General features: G+C 41.1%; 1 protein-coding gene across 4 annotated transcripts in view; it reads right to left on the minus strand.

The window, feature by feature from the left end:
* The window catches only part of LOC131104131 (adenylate cyclase type 6-like), a 38381-nt gene extending 31077 nt beyond the window's left edge, over positions 1-7304 (minus strand). Inside the window, exons 1-4 of one of the 4 annotated variants that reach the window (XM_058050963.2) lie at positions 7103-7304; positions 1584-1686; positions 1428-1490; positions 410-1358 (exon numbers count right to left, since the gene is read on the minus strand). In XM_058050963.2, coding sequence (XP_057906946.2) covers positions 410-1358; positions 1428-1447 — 969 coding nt within the window. In that variant the 5' untranslated portion in view covers positions 1448-1490; positions 1584-1686; positions 7103-7304. Of the gene's footprint in view, positions 1-409; positions 1359-1427; positions 1687-6125; positions 6796-6884; positions 6956-7102 lie in introns of those variants that run through there. The other 3 variants (XM_078796929.1, XM_058050960.2, XM_058050961.2) reach the window with 3 other exon arrangements.
* Between the last annotated feature and the right edge of the window lie 4337 nt (positions 7305-11641).

Genomic DNA, 11641 nt, shown 5'->3' on the forward strand with positions numbered 1-11641 from the left:
AATTTCACCTTTTTGGAAACATGGAAATTAAAATACAGTGCGAGGATGTGGAGGGAACCAATGACCAATGAGTTTCTTTCTTGTATCTGATCAGGAAATACAGCTGGGATAGGTACAAATACTGGAAGATCTAAAAGGCTTGAATGAGATGAATGAGATTATCATCGCATGTGAGAAAGTAAGTACAGTAACAACCTGTGTTGTGCGGGTCAGAGGCGGCAGATGAGACAAAAACAAAATAGCCGATGAACCTCACAATTTTAAAAAGTTTAAAAAGCTAATAAAACTAAAATAAAGCAAACAAGAAACCTTTCTCAATACAGAACCATCAACTTATTTTCCATCCTGTTTACCATTCGTTCAATTGTGCTGAGTAACACATGCGACGTAACGAGACAGCTTCTCTTACCTGTTTCCAAAAGAACTTGTCCTCCTGGTTGAGTTGCCAGGTGGTGACCACGTGTATAATGGACAACACAGCTCCGCTTAACACCGCCGCTCTCATCCTCACAGGTAGGAGGGTGTAGATGATGTATATGAAAAACACGGACCACCAGATGCCCTCCGAAGCGCTCCGGGGTGCCACCATGAGCACCCCGAAAACTTGGACTGACAGCAAGACACCAATGACCAAGTAGCTGACCATCCACATGTAGTCCTGATGGAAGCCGTTGCGGTTGCACACCACCATAAGAGCCATGAAGAGCGCCATTGCCACCGACAAGGTGGACGAGTAGGCCACATGAGGGGGGGCGTGGACACAGTGGAAGGTCAGCATGATGCCGCACACAATCACAAGCACCCCCATCAGCATGGTCAAAGAGCTCTGGTTGAGCCTGAAGAAGTATCGCTGGTATAGGCGCTCCAGTTTGCGGGACTGGAACTTTTTCGATTGGAATACCCGCACCACCCTGAGCCAGCAGTCGGCAGCCGTCACCACACCGGCGCCATTGGTGCTGTCGTCTCCCGTGTCGCCGCCACTTCCACCGTTACACCCGCCTTTCCTGGCTTTCAATTCGCCATCCTCAAAGTCCAAGTCCACTGATTTCAACCCCACGCCTTCCCTGTGGCAGTGAGGCCCGCCCCTTTTGCCGTAGTGGTCCTCTTGCCATCCGCAACGAGCGCCAAAGTTGCTTCCGCTTCCCATGGCGCCTGGCACCCCTCCACGGTGGTGCTGATGATGGAGGGGGGCTCCAGAGGGGGGCTCCATAGCATCTGGGTCCCGCAGACAGCTCATGTAACGTGGGTTACACAGAGATGAGCCTCCCCTCCGTTTGGACTTTTTGCCATTGCGCTCCCCCCACGCAGTCTTTCGGTCATCCACTCTGGCAACTAGGAAACCACTGAACCAGGACATTCTGTATGAACAGAAGCACACGGGTAAAAAAAAAATACATACAAAATGTGCGTCTTATTTCTGCATTTACCTGTTGGGGTTCTGGTACATGTCCCCACCCTTTCCCTTGAAGCCGGCTCACTCATTTATCTCCCTGGACACAGTGATGAAGGAGCGAGGGGTTTCTGGTATAGCCACACCTTAGGGCCGCACGCCGTGGGTGATTGGTTGGAGTCAAACTGTTGACCACAAAGCTCCAGATGTCTGCGCCAGAATCAGGGGTCAAAGTGCAAAGGTCTTGAGAGGACCGGTCTCTGCTGTCAAGCCTGTCTCCATAGGTTTCGCTGGCTCTAGATGAGAAAGTCACATACAGTAAAGTCTCGTTATATCGATATCGGTTATATCGAAGTACTGCTTATTATGATACTATTTTCATTTCCCGGCAAATTTCTAGTCTTTTATGATATAATTAGCTCCGTTAGTACGATACACGGTTATTATGATAATCCGGTTACTACGATGCCCTTTTCATCTCCCGCCAGCCAATTTGGTCTGCTTATATCGATACAAAAGCAGCTTAAATCAATCTTTGCTTAAGGATTTCAATACCAAAAAAGAACACGGCGAACGGCTGCTTCCAGTCAACTTTATTTTTCACACTTCCACCACCAGAGCACAGCACACACACCGATTCCCGCACTGGTTCACAGGTCATGCTCAACCCACCCCACATAGCTGGCCAAACACATGCCTGCAACAGAAGAACCAACTGACATAGCATACACACCTATTCCAACGAAGACACAAGCGTACAAATACATGTATTTAATTGTGTTGTATTCAGATATCTTTTTATCGCTTGCAATAATCACTGTTTTTTTTTTTTGTTACATGCTTGCGTTCGTGGTTTCTCTCGTGTGTATAGAACAATGTCGAGTGCATTATTGCCCACTTTTAATGCAGTTCGGATCGGATATATCGACAGTCCGGTTATATCGATATTTTTTCCGACTCCTGACAATATCGATATAACGACACTTTACTGTAGACAGAAAAAGTTGCTCAAAAACTAATGATCTAATGAAATATCCTCTATTATGAAAAATTGATATTTTAATCATGTTATAAGATGTATCATCATAATTTTCTGCTCCATAATGATGACACAGAAGATGTGCACATTACCACACCTAGCAAGTCGGTGAGTAGTTCTTTGTCGCAAACGAGATATGGCAACCGGATCGGCCCGATCTGATGGCGGAAGGCGATATTATCCGATCTTCAAAAATACAGAAGATTGGGCGCCGATCCTGAAGCTCAGATCAGGACATCTCAAATTTTGACAAAATTGCTTCAAAAACAATATTAAAAATTGAGGAATAAATACAGATAATGCTACTATACAACAGGACTCAAGATTAATATCACAGTACAGTGGAACCTTTGTTAGCATCCACCTTGGTTTGCGTGTTTTTGGTTAAGGTTGAACATTTACACCACAATTTTGACTTGTTGCATACTTTCTCCAGGTAGCCTATAATATGGCAAACGTTGTGTTGTGTTATTAATAAACTGTGTGAGTCCAGCTGTGAAATGGAATCTAACAAAATGGCAACCGGAACAGGTTACCCGTCTGTGATGTAATCAGTGATGGACTGTCAAAAGGCAGTATTTTTTTTTTTCAGATTTTTAATAAAGTAATAAAAAAGTAATAAAAAATATGCTTTCTGATGGATTTTTTTTCTAATAATGACCCATATTTCCAAAATTGATATTCCTTTCATAAAATATTATGTAGTTATCATTGTTGTGCATTGAATAATTTACCACAAAGAGATTTCCCCTACTTGTTATAGATAACTGCGATTAAATGTGATTAATTTGGAGGTAAGTGTGGACAAAATGCGATTAACGATGAGTTTTTTGCGTGTACTGTAAAACTACAAAAACGAAAGTTTTCTTTAACAGCAGGCAGTATTTTTTTATCTGATTTTTAATAAAGTAATAAAAAATTAAAAAGTAAAAAGTAATTAAAAAAAATCCAATAATGACCCAAAATGCGATTAATGATGAGTTTTTTTTGCATGTACAACTATCATTGTAAAACTACAAAAACATGTTTTGTGTTAACATTTTTGGCTTTCTAGAAGGAATTCATTGGTTTTACATTATTTCTTATCATAAAAATGAGTCAGACCTTTTGGAAATGAATTAATAACGCCAACAAAGCTTCCACTGTAGTTGGATAATATTCACCATGGAAAAGCTCCATTTGTGGGCCTGGAAGCACATCCTTAAAAATCACAACCACTTCCAGTATCCCGATACTGCCCTGTGACTGAGAACAGGGTTTCTATCAATGTCATGGTGACCCAGCACATCCCTTATATTGTATATTTTATTTGTTTCTTAAAAAATGTGTATGTTTACAATCAATATTTACCGCAGTGGCTTCAAAGTTCTGTTCTTCCCAAACTTTGTTGAAACATGACCATTCCATGTACAATGCGTTAAGTGGTATCTATATGTCTATGCTGTGTATATGTGTATAGACATAAGTCCTTACAGTAGTGGGACTCTATTAACATTGTATACAATATGAAATGTGTTACATAAACACTGGTGAGTTAGCCACTATTTCAGTCATGCATGCGTTCAGTGTTTTCCTCTAAATCCAAACCGTTGCCATGTTTATTCGAGCTCTTAAATATAAAGACAGCATGGGCCTACACTTGAACTTCTGATTTAATACTACGTATATAAATATCACCTTTGCCTTTTTTGCTTGAGGATTTCCCTCAATTAAATGAACCCCCCACCACCAACTGTAAGCAAGAAAACAGACCAACCACAGACACTTGTGATACGAGCTATTTAGACAATAACGGCTATGTGTGGAGTCATTTTAAGTGGATAGAACATCTACACTGCTGTACACTGACTACTGCAGTATGTCCAAGTCTCAATTCTATCGTGTTGGGATTGAGAAGCTTCACAGTAATCAAAATGTTTGCTGAAATGTAAGAGGTGTTTTTGTGAGATACCAAAACAACACTGAATGCATCATCAGCTGTAATGAGATACTCAACAATGGAGAAGAACATACTTTAGGTTGCAAGTGTTTACATCCCAGCAAGAAGCTGTTGTCTACATTATGGAGATTAATTTTTACTGGAAAACCTCAAAATAAAGTCTACTTTTGTATACTGTATTTTCCGGATTATAAGTCGCATTTTTCTTCATAGGTTGGCTGTTCCTGCAACTTATACCCCAGAGCGACTTATAAATGAAAAAAGTGTTTATGTTACATAAACACTGGACACCTTTTCTGTTCATGTTTTCTATATTTTTATTCTTTTATTGTTAGAAAAAATGCAACTTATACTCCAGTGCGACTTTCATTCATTCATTCATTTTCTACCACTTTTTCCTCACGAGGGTCGCGGGGGGGTGCTGGAGCCTATCCCAGCTGTCTTCTGGCGAGAGGCGGGGTACACCCTGGACTGGTGGCCAGCCAATCACAGGGCACATATAGACAAACAACCATTCACACTCACATTCATACCTATGGACAATTTGGAGTCGCCAATTAACCTAGCATGATTTTTTGGAATGTGGGAGGAAACCGGAGTACCCGGAGAAAACCCACGCATGCACGGGGAGTACATGCAAACTCCACACAGAGATGGCCGAGGGTGGAATTGAACCCTGGCCGCCTAGCTGTGAGGTCTGCGCGCTAACCACTAGACCGCCGTGCCGCCTGTATGGTATCATGTACCCAGAAAAAATTATTACATTTGATTAATGTTCATGTTAAAGGTTAAATAACTGTTAATAGTTATCCTCCCTATCCGTGTGGAAGTGGTACGTTTTTGGCTTATTTAAGTTTAAAGGAAATAACTTGAAGGCTACCGTTTAGGTCGCTAGCTCTCTAGTTTGCGAGTTAGCAGGTGTCTCAAGACCCTGCAGTTGCGCAATATGTTGTAAATAAAGAGTATAAATGTGACTATAGTCGTGTTTTGTCATGTCTACAGGGCTCTAATAATGCTTTGTTCATTTTAATCTGAAAAAAATAATTTGTGTACCCACCAACTATATGTGGTTTCTTAAGTTTTTATTATTTGCTGTTTTATTGTTATTATTATATTTATTTATTTATTACTGATTGATTGATTTTCTTTATTCTTGATTTGTTTATTTATTTTTCATCTTATTTTGTGTAGAAAAATAAAAATTAAGATATGTGAGAACAGTGGAATGTTTTATCAGAGCTTTTATTGTAGAAAATTGGAACCAAAGCAAAGTTTTTTTTATTTTTTTGTTTTTAATAAATGCGTTTTTTGGGGGTTTTTTTGGAAAACCTGATGCGGCCCAGTCTCACCCCGACTCGAGCTCCAGTGGCTCCCAAGTAAATTGAGTTTGAGACCCCTGATTTAGACTGTATTCTATTCTATTCTATTCTATTCTAGTCAACCCATTCATCTATTCAATGTAAACACACCATCTATACCACAGCCTAGACCGCCTAGCTTTCCTCCTAAAGTGCATTGCCATATAGATCATCCGCCTTAGCACCTGGTTCCAGATGATCCTACCAGGCCTGCAGCAGACCTCCAACCTCACCAGGGAAACCAAAATAGCATTTCCTTCCATATCTTCTCTGACACGTCCAAGCTCCCATCTTCTTCTTCCTCATCCTCTCTGTAGGCAAATCGACCAAATTCAAGGAGACCCCCCCCCTTCTCCTCACAAACACACACACACACACACAAGAACCCCTCCTCCCTACCACTTCACTGGCTTCGTCCCTCTTCTCTCCTGTACAAGGTCGACCAGCGTGGTCCCACTTGCTGTGTTACCGGTGCTGCTGCTGCTGCTGCGGTTCCGTGTGTGTCGTGGAAGAGAAGGGAGGGTGTGCGTGTGTGTGACTATTCCTACAGGGGCCATTTTAACCGGACAGCCCCTAACACTGGCACTGAAAACCCCCTAGCAAAAACAAACTCATTTATCAATACTTAAAAAAATGTTACCCGTGTGTTATAATAAACCGGGGAAATTAAGAATACACTTAGGTTTTAATGATAAAATGCGGATGGTGTGAAATGAAGAGGAGAGAGGACCACGCACAGGCCGTGTGTGCGGGACCGCATTCAAACAGCGTAGGCTTCTTGTTACGTAACAGCCTTGGCCTATGTGACTACCAACAGCGGGGACAGTTCGTCCAATGGACCGGTGGACACACACACACACAGCCGTTCACCTTATCCGATTCCAATTGCCTATCATTTCCGCGTATATATATATATATATATATATATATATTGACATGTTATTTAGTGGTGTGCATTCCTAAGCATCAGTCAGGTGAAGCAATTCACCGGTAGGACTTACGTTGACGTATGTGTTAGTAAAACACATGTTTTGCTGAGTGTTATTAATATCAACTGTAGCTTAGCTTCTAACGTATGAGCAAACATATATATATGTATATATATATATATATATGGTGTATATATGTTGCTGTTAGCCTCCAGTGGAAGACACGCACCGGCCATTCTCCTTTACCACCAAGCAGCAGCAGCAGCAGCAACAGCAGCAGCAGAATCAGAATGGCGGCCTCTAGCAAAAAAAAAACGCCAGCTATGTCATTCAACTCCGCTTTGACAGATAGCAAACATCTTCATAGACGTGCGTCAGGAGGACATGTATTATAATATACAGTATGTCAGCGTGGACTCCACTTGAGAAAAGACGGGGCGGACTCACCGTGATCATCTCCTCCAACACGCCAACCGCAGCGAAATCCGTCCGTGTGAGCCGTCCGTCCAGGGTGGAGGAGCATTGGTGAGCTAGCCTGTCCAAGGATGGTCACTAAGAATTTGTCACCCTGTGACTCTCCTCCTGTAGTCTTCTTGCTCCACTCCCGTGCTTCTCCTCCTCCTCCCCCCCCTGACCCTCTCCGGCTCCAAGCACCCGCCGTCAAAATGCGGGAAGACAACAAATGGCACACTTCCGGGTGTTGATTTCAAAATAAAACTCAGCAGTCGCAGACTTGTCAGTAATGACGGGAAACATGTAGCCTAACAGGGAGCGTACTAAAACGAATTACTGTATGATTCCATTCATTCTTTCATTTTCTACCGCTTTTCCTCACAAAGGTTGCTGGAGCCTATCCCAGCTGTCTTCGGGCGAGAGACGGGGTACACCCTGGACTGGTCGCCAGCCAATCACAGGGAACATATAGACCAGGGGTCGGCAACCTTTACTATGAAAAGAGCCATTTTACCCAATGCCCACTGAAGAAAAATAGCCTGGAGCCGCAAAACATATAGTATGTTTAAAACAACATTGGAGGGAATTTGGGGGTATCAAAGTAGTTCAGATAAGAAAAGACGAGTTGGAGTACTCTTGCTAGTTTTGAAGATAAACTTACATAAATGTATGTGTAAACTACTGTAAACGTAAAAACAAGTTCCCATGCCGCTGTTTTTAAATTATCTCGAATTTATTTTTTAGATTTGTAGGTAAGTATTACTTGTTTTTCTTCATGTACTGAACTGGATAGCAGTCAGAACTCACTCAGGATGCATTCATGGTCTCAGACAAAGTTGGATTTTTTAAAACTCATTACAAAAGACGTGCATTTTCCCCACTCGGGTGTTAAAAATATTCAAGCATCGCAAAGGGAGCCACAATAAAGAGGCTGAAGAGCCACATGCGGCTCTGGAGCTGCAGGTTGCTGACCCCTGATATAGACAAACAACCATTCACACTCACATTCATACCTATGGACAATTTGGAGTCGCTAATTAAACTAGCATGTTTTTTTGGAATGTGGGAGGAAACCGGAGTACCGGGAGAAAAAAAACCCACGCATGCACGGGGAGAACATGCAAACTCCACACAGAGATGGCCGAGGGTGGAATTGAACCCTGGTCTAATATTATTAATACCTTTTCAATATTAATAATCTACTAAAAAGTATGAATATAAGACAATAAAGTCCTTCTGTTCCTGCTTAAACGCTTGTATGTCACCACCATCTTTGAAGGCCTTCTTCTTCAGGTTCAGAACGTCTTTGCAAAGCAGCTAACAGTCTTGACCAGCACAACATCCGTTCCGCAGACGTTTATGTAGTCCGTGGTGCAGGCTACCATTCCTTCCATATTGTCACTGTGGGGATCCTGCAATGCATCCCAGTCAGTGGTCTCAAAGCAGTCTATTAGAGCCCGTTCAGCCTTAGGGGACCACTTCCTGAATGAGCGTGTGAGGTGTTAGGTGTAGTATATTGACGTTTCAGAAGGACCAGGTTATGGTCTGCCTTCCCCGGTGCAGGCATGGGGGTAGTACTGTATGCATCTTTGATGTTTGCATACATTATTAGGTCTATAGTCCTGTTGCTCCTGATGTTATAGTCCAAATACTGGTAGAAGTCCCTGGAGATCGGGACAAGAGCCTCAGTTTAGCCATTGCAAGTTTTGAAATGGATGGGATGGTGTTTAGAACGTAATGAACATGTTTTTTTTTAATGCTCTAACTATGAAAAAAATCAATTTCCATTTGAATCCTACTTTGTGGGAATTCACATATCATAGTTGGGTCTGGAACCATTCATTCATTCATTCATTCATTTTCTACCGCTTTTTCCTCACGAGGGTCGCAGGGGGGTGCAACTACACACAATAACCCACACAGAAAGCTTTGTAGAGCTTCCAGAATCTGCACCTAATCCACCTGAATTTCCTTGGATTTCCAAAAACATTAATTCATTCATTTTCTACCGCTTTTTCCTCACGAGGGTCGCAGGGGGGGTGCTGGAGCCTATCCCAGCTGGCGGGGTACACCCTGGACTGGTGGCCAGCCAATCACAGGGCACATATAGACAAACAACCATTCACACTCACATTCATACCTATGGACAATTTGGAGTCGCTAATTAACCTAGCATGTTTTTTGGAATGTGGGAGGAAACCGGAGTACCCGGAAAAAAATGGAGAACATGCAAACTCCACACAGAGATGGCCGAGGGTGGAATTGAACCTGGTCTGCTCGCTAACCACTCGACCGCCGTGCCGCCCGGTTTGTAACCAATTGACCCCAATAAACAAGGGATGACTGTAATAGTATTGAGAATACATTAATTAAATTTTATTAAAATTTATACTACAATTGACAGTGTAAATGTAGCTCAATTCCTCTGATAGTTTTTAGGCCAGCAGAGAAGGCTTTGCTGGCCTAAAAAAAAAAAAAATCAGGCAAACCTCTGCTCTGTCATGTAGATTAGAGGTTCTTTGACTAGACTTATCGCTTGTGTTTTAGTCCTTTGGAGTCCAAGGTATAGGATTTAGAAGTTTCACATATTTTGTGTAAAAGTCTTAAAAACAGTTTATCTTGCCTTGGAAACAAAAGCACAGAAAATGAGCATCATCAGTCCCCCTTTAAATTTGCATAAATTGCAATTATCAAATGTTTCAACTGTGTATTAACCAATGAATGTTGTATTTTGGTGTGTCTTCTATTCTGTTTACTTTATTCAACTCCATTCTTCTGTAAAGTGTTTTTGAGTATTTTGAAAAGCGCTATACAAATAAAATGTATTTTTATTATTATTATTAGAATGATAAAAGGAAATGGCACCACATTTCAAATAAACAATGAAATGAACGTCAGATTTGTGCTTTTGACCAGTGATACAGTTTCTGAGCATACGAGAGAGACACAGTGGTTTGGCACTGTATTCTAGAAGAATAAACATATATCGGTCCGGCCATTAACACTCTTAAATGTCATGCCATTGGTTCTCTCATTCACTTCTTGGCAAGTAAACTATTTAATTGTCTCATTGTGAGTAACATCATGGCATTTGCTGTGATGTAACTGTAATAACTGAAATAATACGCAAGAAAAATGCTACTACGATTGGTCCGTGAGCATGATTATATGTTATTATTATATTTAATTTTTTCTTTACTTGGTCACAAGTCCGTAAAGAGCCATAAACATTTTTTGAATGTATTCCCTAAAGGAGGAATAACATTTTCACTCTAATGGGTCATCATACATTTGGATATAATGTAATGAAATTCAGATATTGGAGTTTAATTTGGGGTTGGGCTCATTTAATGGAACTTTTTTAATTTGAAGAAACGATTTCCTTCAGATCCCCACTAAGTGTGTCACACTTTGCCTGCTTTGACGCAGCTGTCCTCAGCCCAGGGCGCTCTTATTCCCACATCTAAGTGAGCGGCACTCCCTCTAGTGGCGAAAAGGGAGTCTGCAGCAAGCAATGTGTATATGTTAAGCTGTCTAAAGGGTGATTTAGTTGACTGGAAATTTATATGTATATATAATAATAATAACAAAAAGAAGAAGAGGTAGAAAAAGCAACCTTCACATCCACAAAAATAGGGTTTTTCCACTAGTCTGAGGTCCTCGACCATGTTGAGGAGTTTCACAGCAGTCTTCCTTTTCATGTTTTTCTGTGATAAAAAGAAAAGGCACAGAGTTAATTACCAGATCATGCAAAAAGTAAAATTTTCCATTCCCAAGCAAGTGACTACATAGAAAACAGCCATCTTATTTGGGGGCGGCAGCTAATGGCTAAAATTAGCTGCTTACATGGCTAAATGTTAGACAGGCTAAGGGAGCTCCACCCAAAAAATTTCATCACCTTTATTTGTGGAATCGCTCAATTGTCTGCCAACACATATGAAATATGAAATATGAAATAAAAATTGCAGCCCAATCATGCCGATTTGTAACAACAGGGATGGAAGAATCATTAAAAAAGGCAAAAGTGACACAAAAAGCATTGGGAACTTGTAATTTAAAGGTTAGGTTTCTAGGGTTTTTTTCCCACCTGATCAAAAGTTTAAGACCACGGGCTATAAAAGCCAAAATCTGCAAAAAAATTCTAATTTTCTGTCAGGCATTTACATGGTCATACTATCCTGATTGCTAAAGCTAAGAAGCTTGAGGTCGCATCGTCAAGCTGCATAAGCAAGGCCACTGCTGCTGACTTTGGTCGCAGTAAGACAGTCATTCTACACACATGATGATGAGTCTTATTTACGTCTTAAATGCTTTATTTCCTCTCTTATTGTGTTTACTATATTGAGTACTATCAGTATAAAGGTATGAAGTTGACCATAGGGGTGTTAGCTCATGTCTAGAGGGCTCTAATAATGTTCAAAAGGTTAAAGGTTGTAAACAGGTTTGCACCAAGCTGAACATTTTATTTAACATTTTTCAAGGTCATTGAATAAGTCATTTTGTTGATTATTATTATGATAATATGACACAATG

Source organism: Doryrhamphus excisus, linkage group LG15 (assembly GCF_037039965.1).
Source record: "Doryrhamphus excisus strain RoL-2023G ecotype Guam linkage group LG15, RoL_Dexc_Guam_v1.1, whole genome shotgun sequence".
In the NCBI taxonomy this organism is placed as follows: domain Eukaryota; kingdom Metazoa; phylum Chordata; class Actinopteri; order Syngnathiformes; family Syngnathidae; genus Doryrhamphus; species Doryrhamphus excisus.